Genomic DNA, 25,357 nt, shown 5'->3' with positions numbered 1-25,357 from the left:
AGATAAAATCAAAACCAGCCACTCAGCACATTCACTCTGCAAAGCAAAGCATGAGAGCACAGCTCCTCAGCTTCATAAACCAGTGGGAGAAGAGTGGCTCGGCGTGGCCCTATAAAACATTGGTGTGTGAACCAGGCAGCCTCACTTGCACAGCATGCCCTATGGAATCCATACAATAGGACTCCCCATTTTAAGGGAAGTACCCCACAAATGTGGGGGCACACGCCTTGGCTCTTAGGCCCAGGTTAGAGGCCTCACAGCAAAGCAAATGCCCTTAGTTAACCAGTTACACTCCAAAGCTGAATTAAAAGGAGGTGATGCTTTGAGAAGAAATTCCGAACAAAAAGGGCACCAGAAAATATCAAAGGTCAGGAAAATGCAGAGGAAAATGCCAAGGATGTTGCAGAAAGCTCTTAGAACAGGGAAGAGGGACAACCTACAGCATGAGAGCCTGATGTGTGTGAGTAAATAATGGGATAACTTGCAGTTAGACAAAGCATACTCCTGGTTATATCTAATTATGGCAAATTACCATGTGTCCTAAATGCACGATAGTGCATTAAGCAACCTTCAAGTAGTTCTAAAGAGAACTGGATCGTGAATCTGTAATTATCACCAAGCACACAGCATTGGCTTGTGCTGAACTGATATAATCAACTTACAATGCTGACTGCCTATTTTGCAGACACAAAGAAGATCCATTTTATTCAATTTAACAGCGAATTTGCAGTTTGCTAATGAAATAGAAAGCCCAAAGTCAACTATATTATTATTTCCCAATGAAGTAAGAACCAGGTTGCAAGAAGCTGATGCCATCATTAATTACGATTTAAACATGGGGGTAACCAAGCACTACCCATAATGAACACATGCTGATAGAACTCCTCACGTGCCTAATGAAGCGAACCAAACTGGGGATGTAAGTAGTAAAGGAGCAAACACAACCAAATGCAACTGTTTGCTTTTGGACAGTAAGATCAGCACAGAGCGATGATGAAATGACGGCCTGAAATCCATTTGCTTTGGTATCAGAAAGGACAATGACCAGAAAGCTCTGCGTAACTCGCTAACTACAGAAGATAATTCATTTATTTAATCAAGTTTCAAGTTACTAACATTTGATAATGTCTTTTTGCATATGTACCAAGCGCATTCGGAATAACTTGACACAACTTGTAACTTCCAAGTGTTGCATTTCATCGCTGTCAAAACGCAGTTTGACACAAACCAAAGGGGGAAGGGGAGGAAAACTAAAGGAAACAAATACCAGTCAGCATTTCTACCACTGTAATGTAAAAAACCAGAGATCTACGTAACCGTAACAAGCTGTATAGTAGTTCAAATGTGAGTACAGTGCATTTACAGATTGTCAGAAGGAAGAATCAAATATAAGTAAAAGCTGGACCTAGTTGCAAAATAACATTTTAAAGGCTACAAATTGCTTGGGAAAACAACCTTTCAACATAAATATTTACACACCTACTACTTAAGATAACCAGTACCTGAATCTTCAATCTATATTGACTAAAATCAGCAACGTTATATATGAACTCAATATCCACTCTTGAAACAAAGAAACCGCAACTTTTCAGGCAGTAAAACACAAACTGTGAAATATTTTAAGACTCTGAATTCAAAAGTATTTCATACTGAAGGAGAGGGCAATGCATGCTGCTTTAGAAATCTCCTTTTAGCCCATGTATTTCTCAGGCAACTGGATAAAAAAAAACAACATTTAGGAATCCTACACACTGGGTATAAGAATATTCCTATTAGAGACCCAATTAACTCTGCAGACTTGCACATACTACAGATTCAGGGAAATTTCTCAAAGGAGCAGGCAAGAGAAGCAAGCTAAACTCTGAAATCATCATTAACCAGATTAAAGGAACCCCACCTACACCTTTTGTTTTCCTACAGCCACAGTGACTGAATTGAGCTCAAATCCAGTAAGAAAAACTACTGAGAAGATAAAGCAGTTACACCTAAAAAGGTAATTTAGCATTACTTTAACCATCCCAGTGTTTACTTGCAATTAAGCATTTCACAATGGTTTGACTCATCACATAAACAGCTTTTGAATCTACATGAGAACAAACGGTTTTAATCACTATTTATGAGTGTCTATTGAAAAGAACATCAAGAGAAGATTAAAAAGACCTTTGTTTTCTCCTCAGGATACGTGTGAAGGTTTCCAGGAATAGCCAATCTTAAGGAATCCTATCATCTCCCATAGGACTGTGTCAGCAGCACATGACATGATTATACTAGTAAAAACTTAATCAGAGGAATTCTAAAACAGGGTTGGCCACTGACCTATGAAGAGGCAAAGCTTAAGGCCAAACTGCCATGCTAGTCACGACCCAAATATAAGAACGCATGTAGACAAAAGCAAGGGAAGAGAGGAATAACTGGAAGAATAATGGAAAAAGGTAGATTTCTTTTCTTCCAATTTCTCCATCCCTTACTTTTGCCAACCTGAGGGCATTCTCCCAGCAACAGATGACATTACCCATTGTAAAATTCAGTGAGGAACAAAGCCTCTTGATTCATAAGTATACAGTTTAGAATCTGGATTAAAACATTATACTTTAAAGGCATAGAACTATGGAAGTATTTTCCAGGCCACTGCCCAAAAAGTAATTCTACCTGAACCATCCCATCACTTGTTACAGTATAGCCCCATAATAAGACCAAAAATTAAAGCAAAGGCTGATATTGTCAAGACATCAGGTATTTTCCAATACATCTGCAGAGGCCACTTGGCCCTGTGACCAGCAGCCATAGCCAGGCAGTACAGCTGCTACCTGTGCAACTGAAGTACCCAGAGCACACGAATTTCACAGCCCAAAAACATTGGCTCTTTCTGACTGAAAAGAAATATTACGCTTTACCAAACAAATGAGAGAATCAAAGCCTGATGTTTGTCTGGTATTGTGATTACAGAGTAGCAATGGGGTAAAATATCAATCAGTCTATCCCCAAAATAACAACTTACAGTTAAATACACCATGAACTGAGAGCTTAACATATAAAAAGTTCAGAAATATCATATCGCTTCAAAAGAGTCACAGCCTATCATTATAAAGGAAGAATATAAAACTATTTTATTGACCACTGTTCACCAGTATTTACAATAAAGTAAACAATATACAGTCTGATAACATTCAAATTACTACAAAGTTAATTTTCACCTGGTCTTCTTGGGATCAAGTGACCCCAAATACTAAAAAGAATGAATCTACAGGTGTAAAGGGGCTAGGTTTGGGTAAGGAAGATACATGCACATCAACTGTATAGAAGACTACAAAACATCTGTGAGTTTGTTTAGACATTCGTTAAGATTCAATAACAGCCATGGAAGTTCGTGAATGTTTTATAAAAGCTTTTACCTAATATGGAGGAAGCAGTAGTATCAAACGCTCTCCTGTGATAAATGAAACGAGTTGCAGAAAGCTTTTATTTACTCGCTGTTGATGCAAAACACACTACTTCAAAAAAATATCCAATTTGAATTTTGTTAGAATGTATGCTTCTCACATTGCTAATAAATCAAATTTCAGGTTGTAATATTCATATATATATATATTTATAAAAAAAAAAAAAGCAATGCATACAACACCTGTGCTTCATTTCTGGGCATGAATGCCAACTTAGTCGTTCTTCATAAAAAGCAATTACGATCTGAGGACACTTCACGTTAGCTTCTTTGGCCAGCACCAGATCTGCCTCATCAGAGTCTTTCCTGATGTAGAAGGGAGATAAAAAAGCATAATTATTAACTTATATTCATATCAGGGTTCTTTATTTTAACATCAAATGGGTTTCAGGAAGAGTATGTTTTCATACAAATGTAGCAGCTCTTGATACATCACAACATTATGAAATATATCAGCTGAAATCAGTTTTCAGTATTCTTTTCACTTTAGCTATAATGATTCTACTTGCTAACAATCAGATTTGACAGCCGATAGCTTCCTTCACAAGTTTCGATTCTAGGTGGAAACACTGTTCAAAAGAAATTATTCCTACAGTTACGAAATGCAGTATATAATGAAGTAAGTAAAACTTTGCTAATTTTACTTTTAAAGCATAACTGGAACTTCAAAGCAAGGCTTGTAAAACATAGTAGCATCAGTCTTCAGAGGTAGTATTTACATACAAATTGTATTAGAAGCTTATGCAAGTAACTCGCTGTCTATTATACTGCAATTTCTGATCCTGTCTCAGGGTAACAAAAAAAACCATTCCAGTCTAACATGCTTCAGGCTCCTTTTAAAAGCATATGCTGATTTAAGAAGTCAGCTCTATAACTACATACCTATCTTTGTTGACTGCAATCAATTATGAAAAAAAAAAAAGCACTAACCAACTACAAACAAACTAAAAAGAAAATGCTTCTTTCTTATGTTTTCCTTTGTGTTTTATTCTGCCAGTTATCGCTGCAGAAATTCAGATAGTCATCATCCACATTTTCAAACTCCTCTCAGTTCTACATATTAAAGAGAATTTGAAGTCAGAAGGCAGACAACCTTTCCAAAGCACTGATCTTCAAGAGTCTGAGCACGCCCCATGACAAACCAATTCTTTGGAGGCTGCTCAGTTTGACGCTACTAAAAAAACTAGGCCTTCCTAAAAGGTTGTTGGAAACTTATAATTCTTATCCCAGCACCATAGAAAATCAGACTCCAAGCAAATGTTAATTCATCCCTTTATAGTCTCAATGCCGGATAAAGAAAAAAAAATCATCCTGCTTTTCTACTGCAAAGACAAGATGTCTTCTGCTAACATCGTAGCTAACAGAACTGTTTTCCTCCTACCCTCCCAATAACACTAACTCCCCCCACCACTTTTCCTTGTTACTGGCCCTTTATGATAAACTTCTCCTTCATATTGTTTGTTCTTCATCACAACTTCAACTTCCTCCATTAGTTGCTTCCAACTCCCTGTCAACCTGGTTGCACACAAAGCAGCAGACACAAAGTTTGGTTAAAAGGTTGGCTGCCTACCAGCTAGAATCTGCTTATGTAAAACATGTAAAACCAGAGTTCTACCTGGAATTTCCCTCGCAAGAAAGCTACTCAAATACCTCTTTCCCACACAAATGCCAGTTTTACCATATTGTATCTGAATATTTCCCTTTCTAAATTCCATTTCTGTGACATCCAATTAGGAGAATCTAAAGTCATTTTGGGTTAGGAAGAAAGGGGGACTAAGTACTAACCAATTACACAAGTGTTGCTTTTGCAAGAACACAGGATTAATAAACAGACCACCAGCTTCTTTCTGTTTGCTGAAATAAAGTTGTCTCATTAGCTAAGTGCAAATACCAGCCCTCCCCCAATATGGATCAGAACTGTGGATGCAAGACTTACCATTTCATGAGGAACATAAGCTCTCCGCTGCTATCCGTAGCCCCAATTATTCTCTCAGGATCAAGACCCCTTGCAAACCCTCTCGGTTTATCAACCTATCGAGTAAGTTAAAAGATTGTTATCTACCATTATCTAAGTACCCTTTTATTCTGGTATTAGAGCTAGATATACACATTAATGTGTGTGTGTGAATCAGAACAACAAAATATAGCATTACATCATTATAAAAGCTACTGTTACATATAAAAGTTGTCTGAAGATGATATAAATGGTATAATTTTTGTGACTGATCTTCAGACCTAGTCATTCAGATGCAGAGTAACAGTGAAGGACTTTTACATCAGTGGTTCTAGCAACTATTTCTGAAGACTCAACAGATGAATCAAGTGGTCTCAAATCCTTATAGCAGATAAACAAGCATGGCTACTGAAACCAACTGAACAGACAAAACAGAAAATGCACTCCTGGCAGTGGGCAAAACATGTTCTTTTCAGCAAAACAACAGACTTGGGCACTTGGGTTGGCTTAAGCCAACTGAGAAACTGCACCCATAGGGCACAGCTCAGCTCTTCCCGGCTCGCTGATATCACACTGGTGGTGCACAATATGACTGCTTGCTGTACTTACTATTGCCTCTAGTTTCACAATACCCCTGTGAGACACTGACCACTATCAAATCAGGTGAAGCCATATAATATTTTAGTTTCTGCATGAAGTTAATTATTTGTAGTATTTACCAATATTGCTTCTGATGCCTTCCAATGTCACCTAGTAACTGACAGCATGCATCCAGCAGCTGTCTTCATTAAATCACTGATAATGACAACCAGCTTTGATTTATATTGTTACAGTTTGAAAGTTTAGAGAGAAAAATGTGAACTACTGAACATACTATAATAAGTGCATTACTTTGCTATTACTAGCACTAAATTTACCATATTGTTTGCTCATTTAAATTGGAGGTGAAACCCAAATATTCAAGAAACAGTAGGTTTTCTTCAGCCACCCTTTCTACACCCTCCCTACCACCATGTCCAGTCCTAATTTAAACAAGTGCTTGGTCTTCTCACTTTGCTATCTTCCCACTCACCTATTTAAAAATCATAGTTCATACAAAAGCCAGAACAGAACTTCTGCTTGTTCCATTCATGACCACTTTAACATAAACTGACCACATTAGCAATTCTCATCCAGTCTTACTTTTGATTATTCAGCAAGAATCACAGAACAACGTCAGGGCTTGCAGTCATAAATAGGAACAATCAATCATCTTTTACCCACCATTTTGGCGGTCTCATTAATCACTATAAATCATTACACTTTCCAAACCACAGTTCCATTTGTGCGACTCTTAAGTTTTAAGACCATGGTTGTTCTAATTCTCCAAGTCACAATAGAATTTTTGGGGTAGAGGGTTGGAGAGGTAGAAAGAAACAAAGGTGAAACAAAGTTTAGCACATGAACATATACTTACAGAATCACGTTTTTTCTTTGATTTACTATCATCAGATTCGCTATCTGACAGTGATTTTCTTTTCGCACCATCTGTTTTTTCTTTACCAGCTTTCTGAGAGTTCAGAAAAGCTTCAATTAGCTCTGGACAATCTAAGTTTTCTTCAGGCTCCCACGTGTTGTCAGCACTGAAACATACATACATTTATGTAAAACTAGGAAAAGAAGAGAAGCGTACAACTAGCTACATGGCTCACCCTAAGCAAGTCATTCTTTTCCTCAATATATAAGCTATCTTTCTTAAACTAAGGATGCTTCTCTAGCTATCTGCCTTAGCCTTTGTGTACTACATTTTATGACTGAAAAAAGCAAGCTCTGCTATGCTGAAGAACACTGCTGAATTGTTCTTAAACTTGAGATACAGAATAAGCAGCTCTTTCAACTTCTATGATGTTTGTGGAAGCTAGAACATGCAACACTCATCCTACCTAAATATTTAAACTCAATTCCTGGTTCCCCTAAAGCCTGACCATGCAAACAAGCTGTTTGATAAGAGCATAAACTAAGACTTCAGGAGAATGGAACATACACAATCCCCACTAGGAATGATGTAAACATATACACATCTTAGCTTCTATGTACCAGAAATGCTCTCAAAAGTATTATTTGAGCACTGAACTTTTTCTCACTCCTTCACCTGTGGAGCTTTTAGACCTGGTCCAGAGGAGGGCCAAGGAAATTATCAAAGGGCTGCAGCACCCCCCTTTATGAAGGCAGATTGGAGGGAGCTAGGCTTGTTTAGCCTGGAGAAGAGAAGGTTCAAGGAAGACCTAATAGCAGCCTTCCAATACTTAAAGGGAGCTTAGAAACAGGAAGGAATCGACTTTTTACAAGGGTATGAAGTGATAGGAAAAAGGGGAACAGATTCAGTCTAAGAGGGGAGATTTAGATTAGATATCAGGGAAATCTCTTCACTGAGAGAGAGGTGATGCACTGGCACAGCTGCCCAGAGAAGCTGTGGATGTTCCATCCCTGGAGGAACTCAAGGCCAGGTTGGATAGGGCCCTGGGCAACCTGAGCTAATGGGCATCAGCCCACCCATGGCAGGGGGCTGGAACTGTGTGGACCCTGAAGTCCTTTCCAACTCAAACCATGCTAATAGTCTGTAATTATATGGAAAAAAATAAAAGGCTCCATATCCAGAGCTGGGTATTGCAACTGTTCTAGAGAGTATGTATTCTGTTAAATAACATTTTACGCCGTCCATGAACGTTCCATCCAACAATCAAGCACCTCATCTGAAGCCCTCAGCCACTAATACTGCCACAGCGCTACTTCACAAAGAGGATGCCCACCCATTATTTTCAGTTACCAAAACTTTAAGGTGCTAGAATGCAGAAGGCTGCTTTGGGAGATGTGTATATGTAACTACTAATGTTAAAATGCTAGGTTTTAACATCCAATGCATCCCCTTTTCTTAGCTGATGCAAGCACTCAGAAAGAGGCTGAAAAATACCTTTTTGATACGTCTAAGAGCAACTCAAAAAAGCAAAGAACCCCCCAACCTCCTCAAATTCACTGCTTCAGTGCTGCCTACTGTTTATAGCCCTGCAAACTTTATTTCTCAGAAATAACATTCATTCCTCTGCATATGAAAGTATACCTATTTTATGACAACTATCAGTCTAACATACCTTGCTTGATATTGACACAAGCTACATCAAAGAGCAGTGGCAAAAGAACAATCACTGAGGGCTTTGTATGAGTTTTGGAACGTGACCAAGCACAAACCCTAAGCTACCTATCTTCAGTTTTATTGTCATACTCGCCTGCCCCACTTGAATAGACATTTATGCTGTCCTTCCCTTTCAGCTCTTTCAAGTGTATCCCCACCATCCAATCCCCCATCCACACAGTTATTTCAAATAAATGGTTAATATTTAGCATTGTACCAGAAAAAATAATGGTAATGCCTTACTCTGTAAATCCTTTCCACTTCAAGTAGTATTCCACCTTTCCATTCACAACACGTCTGTCCAGGACTTTCTCCACAACAAATTCTTCAGGCTCTGCCTCTTCAACTTTTTTACCTTTGCCATTTTGTTTCTTTCCCATTTTGTGCTACAAAAGAAATTCAGAATGCCATTATTCATTCTTTTGCTTTTACATCGTTACTTCACTGGCCAAATCCAACTTTGCTCAGTAAACAGCAAGGAATCATGTATTTATTCACACTAGAGCCAGAAGCTCAGACTCGTTTCACATTAGTGCATGAGGTCGGGTAACCTGAGCAAGACATGGTCATATTTTGGGTTGGTTTTGGTTGTTTTTTTTCAGCCACTTAATGATATACCCAACACAGAACACCAGTTTTTATTAAGGTGAAATATCTTTGTCCATACACTCAGTGCCTCCACTCCCCTTAGAAATTTAATTCTCAGAGTGCTACATGCTCAATATTTTTATCAAGCTTCTATATGTTAACTCCGTGCCTGTGAAAAGGCGGAGGGCAAGAAACAGCATGAGGCAGAAGTAAAGAAAAGTAATAAGGGAAAATGCATCAAACAGAAAAGGGGTGCTAATAATAATAATAAAAATAAAATAATAACAATAAAAAATAAGGTGGTTACTGCCTTTTCCAAAAAAAAAAAAAAAAAGGCTGATGGGAGCAAAGTTTACAATGCAGTGCTACCATAAACAGAATATTCAATGATAATCGATAATTATTGAACAGGATGCATGCCAGGAGCAGCAAACTACTGCAGTCCTTTCCCACTATCAGCCACGCACCCATGTAACTAACATTCAAAGGGATGGCAGAAAGGTGCAAACGTTAAGACAGCTACACTTAAGGTACAGCACTTAACATGTCATTAAACTCTTGCTAATTTACAAATCAAGTGTTTTAAGTTGACATTCGATATACTTTAAATAATATTCTTCAAAGTTCTTAAAAGAAATATTACATCCACATCATCCTCAAGGCATTCCCAGTTTAATAAGGCACAACTCAATATTGATAGAAGGACACCTTTCAGAATTTCCTTGTTTGCAATCTGGAAAAGGTCAGGACGTGTCTAGAATCTTGTCGTATCCCATTATCTGGAGCACCAACGGACCAAAAACGGTCTGATGGCCATTTTGGATTGCTCCTTATAGGAAAAATTGTTCAAATGGCAGCCATAAATTAATGGGGACAGTATAAAGCTCTGAGAGCGTACAGTCATGCAGCACCTTAAAGCAGACAAAGCTACTTCCTCACTAATGCGCTTCCTACACGACAGAAGCAGGCAAGCAGAAGTCATGGAGCACCTGCATTTACTTCATGGCACTTTTCTAGTCCTCTCTAGACTGAACGTGGGTTAGTTTGAGCGTATTGCGAAGCCATTTTGAAACTGATTTTGAGATTTTGCAGGATTATTTCTCAGTGTGGTAAAAGGAAGGGGAAAAAGTGTCTGTCAGATGCAAAGAAAACTCTTGTTTTTCACAAAGCGAAGAAGCTGAGCTGTCTTTCCAAGCCTATCTGTTGTGTTCTTCCTTTTGTTTCTGCATTAACTTCTCCCCCAGACACCCTTACTTTTGTTAGCAAGCCACGAATTGAAGGTGCAAGAAAGCAAAGATGAGGAAAAGGTTCAAGTTCCCCCTTCAAACAGTGAGTTTCCACATATGGTTACATCTCGTGCGACACTTGTTTGGAGTTGGGAATAGAAAAGAGATTATTTAAAACAGAGCACGTATTTCTATTTTGGTAATAACTACCTGCACGTCCCAGGTGTATTTTGAACCCAGTATTTATGTCTGAGAAGTACCAACCACACTGGCTTTTTTTTGCCTCCACAGGGGGAAAAAAAAAAGAATGCAGGACTGGAAGTAAATGAACACAAACATATGAAAACATCCAACTTGTCTATGAAGGCTGCTGACTGCAATAAATGAAAGCATTATAAAGAGAAATGAGATGAAGAAAACAGGGAGGGGTGGGTGGGGGGCGGGAAAGGAGAAAAGACTCACTATACCATGCTAACAACATTCTAATTACTGGTGTTGAGACAGGTGGGCTACAAGTGGAACATCTCCATCTGTGCTCTCCACTGGACTAAAATCCCTTTGGTTCAATGGAAGGCTGTTTTCTGATACCTGTTCTCAGCTTTGGTCATTCTCATCACCTCAATGTTTTGGATCTCTGTATCAAATTAATGTCTATTTAAAAGAAACACCAACTCTCTAGGATTGTAGGTATCTACAGAATCTTCCACAGAAGAAAATGAGTATTACAGGATCTGATCCTTTATCTCAAAGGCCAGTAAGCAACAACAAAGTCAAGGTTGCGTTGCTTTTTGCTCTAAGTATTAAAGGTTTCACTACATCTTCTGGTTAACGCTACTTTCCAAGCACTTCCTCAGCCTATTTAACCCACTCAAATAATATCTGACAGCAGAGCCTGAAGAAACACTGAAGAATGGTAAATCCTGAGATTATACAAAGCAATGTAAATCTCAGCCTGGAGGTGAACGTAGCAGCTGACCCAGAATGAAGGGCAGAAGCGTCCACTGAAGCTCCCTCCTTTAGGATTACCCATTCTAAACCTTAGCATGGGCATCTAAGCACTGGATGCTCATCTGAGGCTTGCTCCCCATTCAGAAGTCACATCCGACAGACAGAGATGGCTTTCAATGGGTAATGACTCCTTCTTTAAGGGGCAATACTAGAACAGAGACATGACGTTGTGATGGAGTGTTACACGATACGTGAGGTAACAAAAGCAGAATTACAGTTCCAGAGCTACACTACCCCCAATAGATCTAAGTTTTGCATTCAAATATGCAATGAAGCAGAATTAGTTACGGTTCCCATGGGAACCATAACTGATTTTTCCTGACCTGCAGCAAAATTCTGAACATAATAGCAAAAATACTGCAGTTGCAGACTCCTTCCCTTCCCTGAGGCCCTCCCTGGGCTGGTAACTGCTCCTCTTCCTCATAATAGGGAAAAGTGGACAATCAATTGCTAACAAAGTTCAGACATTCATCTCGATGTTATCTTTAGAACGGTTTGCCATCATATAATATCAAATAAGCACTGTGCTTCGAAGCCAGGAGTTAAGAAGAGTTTTTAACGTGCCTCAATGTGGGTCAATTAGCAACCATTGGAGTAATTTAAGAACGGGCCTTTTGAGTGCATGATAAGTCCGTTGTTCTGCTATCCAAATGTCCAATTGTATCCACGCATCCTGCTTCAACCTCAGATGCATCTCATGCTATATTCCTTCAGTTCTTCCACACACACACATATATGTGTATATATATATATATATATCGATATATATGTATTTATATATAAAGTAAGTAGTTGAATGGCAATTAAAATCATTTTTCCAGCAACCAACTGCCTTTAGAAGTTCATATTTTAACGTCAAGCAAAGCTTTACAGGGACTTGAGAACCATGAATGCGTCATTAAAATCGTTCAGGAGGGGTTGACATCTGATCATTTCTGTTCCTATGAAATTCAAATAAACTGTTATTTGGTAAAAAAAATGATAATAATAATAATAATAATTTCAAAGGGCATCTTAACTACACCACATCATTTCCCAGTAATGTTATTTTTCTTCTGTATGACCGCCTTTACTCAGTTTGTTCTTCTATTTCTCTGAATAGACTAGAAGAAATCAAACGAATACATGATTTTACTTATTTTTACATAAACGATGAATTACATGGTATCCTGAAAGGAGGCTAAAAAAAATCCTTAGTGCTTTCTACAACAGGACAGACGAAATAGTGCACAGTCCTTGATTTTTTTTGGTATTCCCCAACAAGTCTCTGTAGAAATGGCAGATTTGTTAAAGCCAAAGAGTATGTCCTTTCTAGTAGCCTTACTTTCTGGACCTGAAATTTTGGTCAGAAAAATGCTGGGGAGGGGAGATGTGGATGTATCTTTTTAAATGGAGATGCCAAGTTATTAAGTTTGAAGAAAAATATGTTGATTAAATCCTTACATACTTTAGGTGTGCGTGAACTTACCAATGTAGTTTTATTGGAGGCCATTTTTATTGCAGACTTGCAGAGCTTTTACTAGAAAAATGCATGACAATTAAAAGGAAGTTGACGTTACTCAAAGAAAGGCATCCCAATACAACATGGTCCTTGTTCCAACCCCCATGTATTCACGGCATAGAACATTTACAGGATGGATTAAATCCAGGACAAGAAGCAGCTTACTGCTTTGTCCGGCATAACCCAGTAACACACCTTTACCTAGTCGGGATATATAGTAACGAAGTGGTAGATGGGGGGGAAAAAAGGTTTTTCCAAGGCCTTCTAAGGCACGGAGACGTTTGTAGGGAAAAGGGGGAGGACCATCAGGGATGCTTATTTCCTTCAACCCAACAGAACAGGAGCTCAGATTCCAGCAGTTAACTCAAATATAGCTTTAGACGTGTTAACTGTGGATCCGGCGGGGAGCAGCTCCACGTCTGGAGTGTAACAGAGCACCCACCGCTTTCCAAACTGCGAATATTTCTTTTAATACACAACGCTGCCCTCCGATTCTCAAGTTTGAACGAATTAAAGGCCCTGCACCGACGTGAGCTCGGCTAAGCTGCACACGCTACGTTTAACCTAAGCAAGCGAGTCCAACACCATCCATCCCCTTCACCACCACACCTCTCACACCGACCACCTCTTTAAGCACGTTATCATCCCTGCCCCGTTCCAACTACAAAACTTCGGATCGCACACAGGCCCGAGCACGGCACAGCACACGGCCCTGCAGGGCCCGAGGGCTCAGCCCCCCGCTAGGGGGGGGGGTGGGGGGAGCGCGGCGGAAAGGGCCGAGCGGGAGAGCTCCTCGCGTCCCCATCGGAAAGAGAAAGGGGAAAGAAACCACAAGAACGATCCCGATACCCCCCACCCCCAACCCATAAGGAACGGAGCCCCGCGGGCCGCCGGGAGGGAAGGAGGAAAGGAGGGAGGGAAGGAGGAGGAAGGGGGGGCATCGCCTCGCCATGCCCGCCACCCCCCGCCCCGCCACGTTTCCCCGCCGCGGAGGCCGCTCCGGGCGCTGGCGGGCGGCTTTGTCTGCCCGGCCCGGCCCCGCCGCCCACCCGCCCTCCCTCCTCCCTTCCTCCTCCCTTCCTTCCTTCCTTCCCGCGGGGCCCTCCCGCCATGCCCACTCCTCCCGCGGCCGCCGCGCTATAGGGGTTGGTGGTGGTGGGGGGGGGGGGGGAAAATCGGCCGCACCCCGCGCTCCATCCCCGCGGATGTCGGCGGGGAGTAAACGTGGGAGCGGGGAGTGCCGCCGAGACGAGGAAAGAAGGGGAAAAAGAAGGATACAGACTTCAGTGCCGCTCGGCCGCGCCGCTCCCCCGTCTCCTCCCGGCTCTCGCCCTGCGCGCTCTGAGCGGCGGCGGCAGCGGCGGCATCCGAGGGGCTGAGGGGGGAGGGGAGGGGGCGGGGAGCGGCGCGGGGCGGGACGGGCGGTGCGGGGCGGGTTGGGCCGAGCTGAGCGCGCCGGCGGCTGACGGGGCAGAGCGAACGACGCCGCCTACGCGCCAGCCGCAACCTCCTCCCGTCGTCGCCGCCAGCACAGGAGGGGGCCAAGACGTCTGTCCCACGGGGGGCGAGCGCAGGACCGCGCCAGGCGTCCAAAAGGAGGAAGATGCCTCGCGGAGACAGAGAAAGCGACTGGGTGAGGGAGGCCGGCGGGACGCGGGAGGCAGCCGCCATCATGGCCGCCACCGCCAGGGAGGGAAGGAGGGAGAGGGCCCGGGGAAAGGCCTTTATTGGCGGTTAATGGAGAGCAGAGCGGGGCTGCAGGGGGACAGAAAGCGGGAGCCCCGGTGCCGTGTCGCTGCTGCAGGGCGGCAGCACCCAGCAGCACTCGGCAGCACTCACCCTTTCTCGCCGCGTGTGAGAGGAAAGGGGAGGGCGGGAGGGAGGCGAGCGCTGCGTGGCTGCCGGCGGAACGAGGCCGGGCCCAGCGCTGTCCGCCGGGCACAGCTCCAGGTCAGCGCTGCCTCCCGCCTGGGCCGAGGGTGGAGGGGGAGCAGCTGCGTTGTGTTGTACCGCGCTCCCGCCCGCCGAGGGTGGTGGGGTGCGGGGCCGCTGCGGCTAATTATAACCCCGCACTACGGGCTGCAGCGATCGGCAATTTCCGGAGAGAGGGAAAAAAAAAGAAGGAGCGCTGTGCCAGCGACGCTCGGGCCGCTTCGGGTCTGCTCGGGCCTTTTCGGATCTGTTCGGGCACCTATGAGAGAGCCCTTCCGCTGTCGGAAATTGCCGAGTGGGTTGGGGGAGTCGGTGAGCTCTGCGTCTTTTTTTTCCGGAAATTGCCGAACTTGAGCCGATCGCCTGTTTCGTCGGTGTCGGCTGATTCCGGAAATCGCCGAAGCGAGCCGAACGGGCTGGCGTTCCTCTTTCGGCTGTTTCCGGCGGCTGGCGAAGCGGATAAGCTCGGGCGAGGACGAGTCGTTCGGCTCATTTCGGAGACGGCCATTAGTAACGGCGTCGATGAGTTTTTATTAGGTGCCAAAAACAGAGGGGTATCGCACGGAGCCGCAGCCCCTCGGGACCGATTTAGGCTCTAAAATCCGAGCTATTTTTTTAATTAAAGCCCGGAGGTGCGGCCGGGTAGAGCAGGAGGAGGAGGAGGAGGAGGAGGGCGCTCGTAGTGCGCGGAGCTGAATTTCAAATTACGTAAGAGCTGCGGCAGCCATTGCTGAGGGCCGAGCGCTGCGCCGGGCAGGGGCTGCCACCATGAAGAACATGGTACGTGCGGGGAGCGCTGCGGAGCTCGGTTTATAAGGGTGTAGTGCTCTCTGTGTTCTCGTAGGTTGTGTTTTTGTGGAGCTGAGGGTTACCAGAGCTGCTGCGGCTGTTGGGCCGCTGTGCGCGGGGGAGGGAGGGAGGGAGGGCAGCGGCGGGGGAGGAAGGTTCTGGAAGCGGTGCTCGGTGCTGGGTTGTTGAGGGGCGGCGGGTGCTGCTGTTCAAGCAGGGGCGGGTTGTGTCTCTCTAGGTGGCTCTGAGTTGGGTTGTTCTCTAGGCACAACGATGGAGAGCGGTGGGAGCGCGGCCCGGGGCGCGCCGTTGCCGGTAATGGCGGCAGGAGGGGGAGGGGGAAAATGGCGGCGCCGAGAGCGGCGGGGGAGGGAGGAGCGGGAGCGGGGGAGGGAGGGAGGCTGCAAACCGATCCGTGCGTGTGGCGGAGCGGCAGCTGGATCCTGCGCTGCGCTCAGGGCTCGCCCGGCGCTGCTGGGCGCTCGGCGGGGATCGCTTTCCCGCCCTGCAGGCGGCGGCTCCGGGCGCCATTTTGCTCCCTGGCTGCGGGGCTGCTCTGCTGAGAGCCGCCACATGGCGGAGCCTCCCCGCTCTGTCCATGGGCGGCGGGGCGGGCTGAAGGAGGAGCAGCGCCGTGCTGGGCTTCCCGCCTGGCTCCTGGTTGAAGATCCTGGGGAGCTGCTAAGATGGGCTGCGTTGCTTTTTCTTCTGGTTTCTGTATTGAGAGCCAGGATTGCGTTTTCGTCAAATATCAATAAGGACTGTAGTTAAAGTAGTTTATGATGGTGCACGTTGTAACTGCAGTGTAATGCAGTTAACACAGGTAGCTGGGCCCTGGCCGGGGTTGTGGTTAGAGACGTGCAACTAACGCGTGTAAGGCAGTGCCTGCTTTTGGAGCCCGTGGGGCAGCATTTAGGATATTGTATGGTGTTCTTCATTCGTGTAGTGATAGGGACATATTGCCATATCCTGGCCTGTGCGTATGCCTAACTTTTGCTTTGGCCAGGGCACATACAGGTCTGGCAGTATATGGTTGATGAGTGATGTGTGAACTTGAAGCTGTTCTGTTTATCTGCGACGTCTGGTACATGTTTGCTCTTTAAAAGCAAATGCAGTTATTATGGATAGCCTGGCTTCCAACATGGAGCTTTATTCAAGTCTTGAATGCAACATCCTTTCCCCTATTCTGTTCAAAAGATTCTATGAAGTGAAGCTTTATAGAATAAGGGTTTGTATTTTTTCCCATCTGTACAATGATGCATTTACTACTAATCCTTGTGCTGCTGGATCCGAGATAATTTTGACAGATATTCCAGGGTATATCCCCATGTACTTCACAATAAATGATATCTGTTATAGAATCAGATAGTATGAATGGATTCTTGTTCCTTGGTGTGAGGATGCTTTGTTTGGAGCTCTGTTCTTTTTCAAATGCAGTCATAAAAAGTTTTATATTAACCTACTCTTCTCTGTGATAGAGGGAAAAGGAGCAGTTGAGAAAGCTGTTCATTGGAGGTCTGAGCTTTGAAACAACAGATGATAGCTTGAGGAATTACTACGAGCAATGGGGCAAGCTTACAGATTGCGTGGTAAGTTTGGCATGTTAATGCACAATGATGATTTAGAATGTGTAAAAAATATAGTAAGGGGAGCTGTTTGTTTAAAACCTTAACATGAGAGAAAAATTAATGTTAAAATTTAAGATCCTGTAGTTGGTTCATGCTTATCAGGCCTTCAAAGCTATATGCAGATTTCCTCTAGAACACTGCTGATAAATTGTTGATAAATACAGCTTGTTTCTTGTAAAATTGCTCAGATTATTTCTTAACTGCTGATTACAGCTGTTCAAAATTAACTTGGGTGTCACTGCTTCCAATGCATTAGGGAGAGCCAAGTGCATCAGCATCTGTGTAACCAGTAACCTTTGGAAGAAAGCTTCTGCTTTGGTTAACAGCTTTGTTGAAGCTAGAGATGGGCGGCTTTCTGCAGCCTGTGATTTTTGTATACTTCAGAGTTATCAAGGTTGGAAAAGACCTAGAAGATCCTCTAGTCCAACCATTGCCAATACTTCCCAGCTAAATCATGTTCATCAACACAACATCCAAACGTTTCTTGAACACTCCCATGGTCGGTGACTCCACCACCTCCCTGGGCAGTGCATTCCAATGCCTGACTACCCTTTCCGAGAAGTAATACTTCCTAATGTCCAGCCTGAATCTCCCCTGGCGCAGCTTAAAACCATTCCCTCTAGTTCTATCACTGATTACACGAGAGAAGAGGCCAACCCCCAGCTCACTACAGCCTCCCTTCAGGAAGTTATAGAGAGCTATAAGGTCTCCCCTAAGCCTCCTCTTCTCCAGACTGAACAATCCTAGCTCCCTCAGCTGCTCCTCATAAGGCCTGTGCTCCAGACCCCTCACAGTGCAGAGAGGAACAGTAAATATGTATTTCATAACCTGCATTTAAAGAGTGTAGTCTTCAGAGAGGTAGAAACAAATGTTTGATTTTTAGAGAAAGATACATGTATATAGACATGAATCATTGCAACTGAGTGCTTTCGGAGTTACTGGTAAGGTATTAGGGGACTATAGTACTCTGAATTTCTCTGATGCCATGTGGATGCTGCTTACGTATTTGGTCAGTATTGCTTGCTGCTTTACATGTAACTATTTAAATTAGGTTCTCCAAATGTTGCTGTTCAGTTTTAACATGAGACACGTAGAAGTGATTTAAATTTGTTCACCGTTTTTAGGTAATGCGGGATCCTGCAAGCAAAAGATCAAGGGGGTTTGGTTTTGTGACATTCTCCTCGATGGCCGAAGTTGATGCAGCCATGGCTGCGAGACCTCACACAATTGATGGAAGGGTGGTGGAGCCCAAGAGAGCTGTGGCTAGAGAGGTAAGCATAGGACTGAGAGTGGATACTTTCCATGCTTTGAGAGACTACTCTGTTTTGCTTATGCATTTATACTTCAATTTGTCTCTGTTTAAATTCAGTGAAAGGGTGTGTTTGGGACACCGTTTCCACATTTTTAGTCTGTTCGTGGACTGTTGGGAACTGTACTTTCCTTCCAATGGTGATGATCAAAATCAGCGTAAGATTAGTCATGTTTCTGCTCCTTGCATATTTGATCTTATAATCCAAGCTATACATTAGATGGGCATACAGTCATACAGTATAGCTGAGTTACTGTAGCACTGACATATTTGAGCAGGTTAATTCATGTTCTTTGCATTGTTGGAGCTCTGGGAGGGTTTAACCACTTCAAGCACAAGGTCTGACCCAAATTTCTAATGTTTTTGGATTGATAAAAAGCAACTGAATAAGGAGTTTTATGGTGATTTCCATTTTCCATCACCTAGAAGTGGTACCCTTGTTAGCAGTCCCAGTTTTCATTCAGTTTCCAGAAGAATGCAGTGTTGATTAGCACTTGCGAAAACATAAGAAAGCAGGGCATGTGCACACTGTTTATACACACAGAGCTATTACCAGGCATTAGGGATAAATCCTTCCTACCTAGTGCAGCTCCTTAAATGTTACACTCAAAACACATGGGAGTTTTTGTTTGTTATTAAGGAGTTGTTCAAGCAGTTGGTCTCTAAATTTGTTTTTATTTACTTTTATACATTTTATTATATATCATAGAAGCACAGAAAAGCTTGGGTTGGAAGGGACTTAAAGGATCATCAAGCTCTAACCCTGCTGCCATAGGCAGGGCCACCAACCTCCATATCCAATAGTAAACCAGGCTGCCCAGGGCCCCATCCAGGCTGGGTTTGGGGAGGACATCTATTACCCCTTCCACCCCATAAAGAGGTTTTATGGACATGCACTGAAAGAAGTCAACCTCAGGATTTGAAAACCTTAGTATTCCATTCTTGAAATCCTGAAAGAAAATTATGAACTAAATTGCTTTTCTTTGAGGTAATTTGGAGAATTCTTTTAATAGGAATCTGGAAAACCTGGTGCTCATGTTACTGTGAAAAAACTATTTGTTGGTGGTATTAAAGAGGACACCGAGGAGCACCACCTTCGTGACTACTTCGAGGAATATGGAAAAATTGACACTATTGAAATCATTACTGACAGACAGTCTGGTAAAAAGAGAGGGTTTGGGTTTGTTACATTTGACGACCATGATCCTGTGGATAAAATTGTATGTAAGTAATCTTCATCTCACTGCTTTGTTTTGATAATGTTGATGCTTGCAGTCATGGTACGTGTGTGAAGTTAAATTTAAAATAGGTAGGTAATAGGAATACTTAAGTGAATGTAATATGATAGTTATAGTGAATTGTGGGGAATGGGTATTTTAAATAATCAATGAAATGTATTCCGGTATGTATAATTTTTAAGATAACAGTAGGGAGTGTGTATGGGACCGTTAGGGAATGACTGCATTTTTGGTAGCTTAAGATTCGTGTCACCAGATCAGCACTTAAATGCTCACCATGTTTTGTTCTGTGTGCTCACAGTGCAGAAGTATCACACCATTAATGGCCACAATGCAGAAGTAAGGAAAGCCCTCTCTAGACAGGAAATGCAGGAAGTCCAAAATTCTCGGAGTGGGAGAGGAGGTACGTGCAGTTAATGCCTCTCAGTTTGTTTTTGTGTGCTTTGCATGGTTTTGCTGCTTACAAATGTTACATTGTTACAGGGAACTTCGGTTTTGGTGATGCCCGTGGAGGTGGTGGCAACTTTGGACCAGGACCTGGCAGCAATTTCAGAGGGGGAGCTGGTAAGACAGGCAATTTTGTTGGTTGGTTGGTTTACATCATCCTTCAGGTTCTGCGTAATAGTAAATTACTACTATTGAATTGAAATGCATCTGTAAGAGCTAAAGAATTTTTGGGAAAGATAACTTGCGAACCTTTTGCATAGTACACAAATCAATGAGGTAGCAGTTCAGAAAACTTAAGTGGTTTAATATTTAAAAGATTCTGTTACGAGCTGAAATTGATTTTGGTGAGAAATTCACCTACTGCTTCTCTGTAGTTAGGTGCAGAGCTCAGGAGCTCTGCAGTGAGGGGTTTCTTTCTTGAACATCTGAATTACATACAAGCAAACCGGGTTAGCTACATTCAAAACTAACCCAGTACTTTACAAATGCAGGAAAGTAGGTGGTGTAAAGGAATCATAGATCAATGTTTTTTTTTCATGTACATTCTATCCAAATTCAAGTTTGTGTACTTTATCAGTCTGTGAGATTTGCATCTTAAGGTCGTATGGTTTAGATAAAAATTAGTTTGCTTCAGGTGAATTGAAATGCATGTATGTTTTTTCCTCCAACAGATGGGTATGGGAGTGGCCGTGGGTTTGGTGATGGGTATAATGGATACGGCGGAGGGCCTGGAGGTAAGTTTGCTTCTGTTTATATTTTTACTTTTCTTCCTCTCACTTAGAACTGTTTATACGTTCATTTACTGTTCGTGTAAAGCTTTCAAAGTGCTATAGGTATTTCATTGGCTTTAAGAAACATTTAAAACTATTGGCTCACATTATAGCTGATGTGGGAAATTGTATGATTATGTCTTGAAAAGCCATAGCCCTCTTTAGAATCGATGCTTTTAGGCAGTCTGGGTAGTGGGTTTTGGTCACAGTTCAGTTGGATGGGAGTTGGATGTGTATCTTCTGAAAACTACTCTTTCCCTTCCCTTGTAGACTTTTCTAGCGAGAAATATCCTGTGTAGAACTTGGTTACCTTCTACACTGGAGAGTTTATTTTAAAGGATTATATTGTCATAGGTGGCAACTTCGGTGGCAGCCCTGGTTATGGAGGAGGAAGAGGAGGATATGGTGGAGGAGGACCTGGATATGGCAACCAGGGTGGGGGCTATGGAGGTGGCTATGACAACTATGGAGGAGGTAACTTACTGGCTTGAAGTGATCAAGATTCAGTTGTAAATTCGTACAAATCATGAAATTTGGGAGGGGTGTGCTGGAGTGAGCAAATCTTATAAATCTTATAAATGGAATGAAAAAGCAGCTGATTTCATCTGTTGCTGGACTACATGTATGATTTTGTTTTTTTAATTGTACAAATAGAATTCAGTGAACACTGTAGCTCATCCAGGTGTGTCTATTCTTGTATTGATAATTCAGGCAATTATGGAAGTGGAAATTACAATGACTTTGGAAACTACAACCAGCAGCCTTCCAATTATGGTCCAATGAAGAGTGGAAATTTTGGTGGCAGCAGGAACATGGGGGGACCATATGGTGGAGGTATGTCTAGATATCCTTTGGAGTGAGACTGGGCAAGCTTCAGTCCTTTAGGGAGGTGGGAGGGTGAGAGACAGGTAAAAACTGCTAGCTTCTATGTTAAAAACCCATGTTTGTTCTGTGTAGTATATGAGTTACAACTTGTAACAAACACTAAACTTACTGGGATTTCTCCTATTGCTTTCTTGTTCTAATGTCACCTTTTCCTGTCATTTTCTGCTTTTGAAATGTAATTTAATATGGTGTATGAAACTTGTGGAATGGAAACCAAAACAAGAAAGCCTTTCTTGTAAGGTTCAGCTTGCAGATAAATAAGCCTTGCAGTGAGGCTCAAAGTTATATCAAATTACATGTGGCCCTTCTTGAGTCTTCTGAGACTTCAGTGTGTAGTTGTGGCACTTCCTAGGCATTAGTAAGAGAACTTAGTGAAGTGTTAAAAGCTGGATGCGCCATCTCTGGAAGTGAACGGGATGTTAATTTTGATAGAGTAGTCAGAAATATTCTGAGGTTGAAGGGCAGAGACTTAAGTGCTGTTTCTCGCTTTGTTGTAATTGTAGGAAACTATGGTCCCGGTGGCAGTGGAGGAAGTGGTGGATATGGAGGGAGAAGCCGTTACTGAGCTTCTGCAAGCTTGCCATGGGTAAGTATGTTTTTTAAGTGCTAAAATTGCAGTGATTCGTGAGAGTAGCTGCAGGAGTTAAAAGTTTTTTTAGGATGTTATCTTTCCTATAAAAAATGGTTAGCTGAATAATTTCATAACCTATTTTTTTACTCTTTACTTCTGTTGAAACAGGCTTCACTGTATAAATAGGAGAGGATGAGAGCCCAGAGGTAACAGAACAGCTTCAGGTTATGGAAATAACAATGTTAAGGAAACACTTATCTCAGTCATGCATAAATATGCAGTGGTATGGCAGAAGACACCAGAGCAGATGCAGAGAGCCATTTTGTGAATGGATTTGGATTATTTAATAACATTACCTTACTGTGGAGGAAGGATTGTAAAAATGCCTTTGAGACAGTTTCTTAGCTTTTTAATTGTTGTTTCTTTTTAGTGGTCTTTGTAAGTGTAGAAGCATTCCTTTGATAATGTTAAATTTGTAAGTTTCAGGTGACATGTGAAACCTTTTTTAAGATTTTTCTCAAAGTTTTGAAAAGCTATTAGCCAGGATCATGGTGTAATAAGACATAACGTTTTCCTTTTAAAAATTTAAGTGCGTGTGTAGAGTTAAGAAGCTGTTGTACATTTATGATTTAATAAAATAATTCTAAAGGAAATATTGTGTAATTTTAGATTTTTTTTTTAACGTTGTAAAATAAGGAAAGGAGTGGGTAGTATAAGGTCCCACAAATAATACAAAGCTATTGTTGTACGTGTAAAATTAAATGCTGGTCAGAAAAAAAAAAGTATGTTGTCTTTAAATGATCAGGTTTAAAGTATCTAGATAACTTAAGGGGTATCTCTGCAAGGAGAAACACCTTTTTAGATCTTTTAGATGCTGCTTCTTCAATGGCAAGGAAAGGAAATATCCCCAGCGAGGTACTCTTCCAGGGACACAGGTCTAGTACAAGAGAACTCTTGAAAACGTCACTAAGTTCAGCCAGTCTTAAAAAGCTGCGCTGTATCTCTGCAAAGCTTTAACTACAATAGTTGTATAAGGATGCCAACGAAGGCTGAGGGAGTAGAGCAAACTTAGTTCTAAGCTTCAGTTAAACTTCTTTAGGTAAGATCTTATTTACTTTTTTCCTTTCTTAATGTTCTGAAACTGAGAAACTAATACTATGTGACAGTATTCTTTCAGTTATGTAGTAATTGTTGTTATGTAGTTTAACATAGCAATGAATTGTGTTAACAATTATCAACTGAAGAGAAATATGTGAAACCTGTTTTCTTGTATTAAATTTTCTACATACAAATTTTTTGTTAATTTCAGCTACTTAACATATTTTTTTCCTACTGGAATCTAGCTATGATATGAATCCTGGACAAGCATAGACTGCTGCCACTGTACTCTGCTACAGTTGAACAAATGAGACCTGCAAGTGTCCATTAGTAAAGCTTTGCAAGGGTTCCATCCCTGGTGTTGGTAGTTAAAATGGTAGGTCACATGTTAATTAAATCATACAACTTTATTTATGCATCCTGCAACATTTTATTTTTTCTTGGGAGACTATGCGTTACGGTGGTTGCAAGGTAATGCAATGAAGGTAGCGCTGTGCTGTTGAAAATGAACTGTGTTGTTATGTGTCTTGTCTGCTGTAATCTATAACGCGTTTCATCCTGAAGGTTCCCAAGTAACTTTAGACTGTTTACGTGTAAGGAAAAAAAAAAAATTGCACCACAGAATACATCTGCCTCTGTGAAGGAATGTGTCGTCCATTCTTGTAACTGCATAAGCAGTTCTTTAGGAGGAGAAGTGAAAGCTTCGAATGAAACTGCAGGTGGTATTTTATGAGTGTACGATGCCATGACCTAAATTGGAATTTGGCTAGAACGATGAGGTTTCCACCATTTTTTATAGTTCTTGCAGCTAATAAACCTTAGTGCCAAATTCAGTCAGCCTTACTCTCATTGCATTGAATGTTTGATCCTCAAATTAACGAAAATTTGCCAAGTAATGAGTCATCGGAGTAAGGGTGGCGTACTCCGTACGATCTGGTTTTTAAACAAAAACCCACAAAACATTTAAAAAAAGAAAAGCCCGCATCCTAATTTCAAAGCTCATTGCTTTTGACAGGCTAATTACTGAAGAACGTGGACTCAGCTAACGACAGTCCTGTTCCTTTTGTGTTAGACACACCAGTGAACTGCTTATACTTCTTTTTTAAAATGGCTGAAGTTCCCCTATTGGTAATTTGGTTTAGACATATGTGATAAACTTCTTCAGATACACTTTTTTTTTCTTTGGCAGGAAGGTGCCATGCTGCAGGTAACTAATGAAGAAGTGGTCAACCACAGAAACGCTTCAAGAAATAAGAAATTCTGTATCATCAGAAAATAGTTGTTTTTGCTGCCTTCATTAAAAACCTAGTGGTTAAATGAATACTGATAAAATATCACAATTAGTACAGCTCCCTGTAATGCTGGGTTTTTTTAATTGATAGTGATAATTGTCTTGTAAACATTTCGAATAAAACTCAGATTCGTTAGGAGCAACCAATTACTAATGTTAAAATAGCGGACATTCTGTGAGCTGAAGGTTTAACTACATATTTTTATAACTTTCATAGCTTTAAAATAAAGTATTTTTTTATACCAAAGTAGTTCTAGTGTAATGCTTAATAAAATTTAGTACGTGTCTAACATTAAATAATGTCGATGTGCAGCTTTTAGAACCTTCGAAATGTGCCATTTAGAGGTGGATTTAAAACCAAATTTACTTGGCAAGTGTATGCACAGAACTTGTACCTCTGAACGTTGGCATCTGTTCTCTGTTGGGAGAAACAGTGCTGCAGACAAAGCCAGCTGATTTTTTTTTGCTCTTGGATGCAATTGTTTTAAATTAATTGTCTGGCTCTTTTCTTACT

The 25,357-nt window shown here is 42.0% G+C and overlaps 2 protein-coding genes across 9 annotated transcripts; one reads left to right on the top strand and one right to left on the bottom strand.

Moving 5' to 3' along the window:
• Positions 1 to 1,071: 1,071 nt before the first annotated feature.
• CBX3 (chromobox 3) lies at positions 1,072 to 14,945 on the bottom strand. Of its 3 annotated transcripts, XM_015853700.2 has the most exons (6): positions 14,168 to 14,280; positions 12,853 to 12,903; positions 8,806 to 8,948; positions 6,850 to 7,015; positions 5,376 to 5,470; positions 3,079 to 3,745 (listed from the first exon to the last, which is right to left on the bottom strand). In XM_015853700.2, exons 2-6 carry the CDS (start codon positions 12,874 to 12,876, stop codon positions 3,574 to 3,576), a joined length of 600 nt encoding a protein of 199 aa, XP_015709186.1. In that variant the 5' UTR covers positions 12,877 to 12,903; positions 14,168 to 14,280; the 3' UTR covers positions 3,079 to 3,573. The 3 variants fall into 3 exon arrangements, with proteins under 3 accessions (XP_015709188.1, XP_015709186.1, XP_015709187.1); XM_015853702.2 differs by lacking the exons at positions 12,853 to 12,903; positions 14,168 to 14,280 and adding an exon at positions 14,725 to 14,945 and having other exon boundaries at positions 1,072 to 3,745; XM_015853701.2 differs by lacking the exon at positions 12,853 to 12,903 and having other exon boundaries at positions 14,168 to 14,282.
• HNRNPA2B1 (heterogeneous nuclear ribonucleoprotein A2/B1) lies at positions 14,326 to 25,093 on the top strand. 6 transcript variants are annotated; one of them, XM_015853694.2, is made up of 13 exons: positions 14,326 to 14,518; positions 17,085 to 17,195; positions 18,359 to 18,505; positions 19,557 to 19,767; positions 20,083 to 20,184; positions 20,265 to 20,345; positions 20,900 to 20,962; positions 21,353 to 21,472; positions 21,710 to 21,832; positions 22,387 to 22,469; positions 22,623 to 23,553; positions 23,798 to 23,928; positions 24,742 to 25,085. In XM_015853694.2, the coding sequence occupies exons 1-10, from the start codon at positions 14,489 to 14,491 to the stop codon at positions 22,446 to 22,448; spliced, it is 1,050 nt and encodes a 349-aa protein (XP_015709180.1). In that variant the 5' UTR covers positions 14,326 to 14,488; the 3' UTR covers positions 22,449 to 22,469; positions 22,623 to 23,553; positions 23,798 to 23,928; positions 24,742 to 25,085. The 6 variants fall into 6 exon arrangements, with proteins under 6 accessions (XP_015709180.1, XP_015709182.1, XP_032299082.1 ...); XM_015853699.2 differs by lacking the exon at positions 14,326 to 14,518 and adding an exon at positions 15,209 to 15,597 and having other exon boundaries at positions 24,742 to 25,090; XM_015853696.2 differs by lacking the exon at positions 22,623 to 23,553 and having other exon boundaries at positions 24,742 to 25,093.
• The last annotated feature ends 264 nt before the right edge of the window (positions 25,094 to 25,357 follow it).

The sequence above is a fragment of the Coturnix japonica genome, chromosome 2 (genome assembly GCF_001577835.2).
Source record: "Coturnix japonica isolate 7356 chromosome 2, Coturnix japonica 2.1, whole genome shotgun sequence".
Taxonomy (NCBI): Eukaryota; Metazoa; Chordata; class Aves; order Galliformes; family Phasianidae; genus Coturnix; species Coturnix japonica.
The sequence above is the reverse complement of the archived record's forward strand: the minus strand, read 5'-3'. Positions and strand labels throughout refer to the sequence as shown.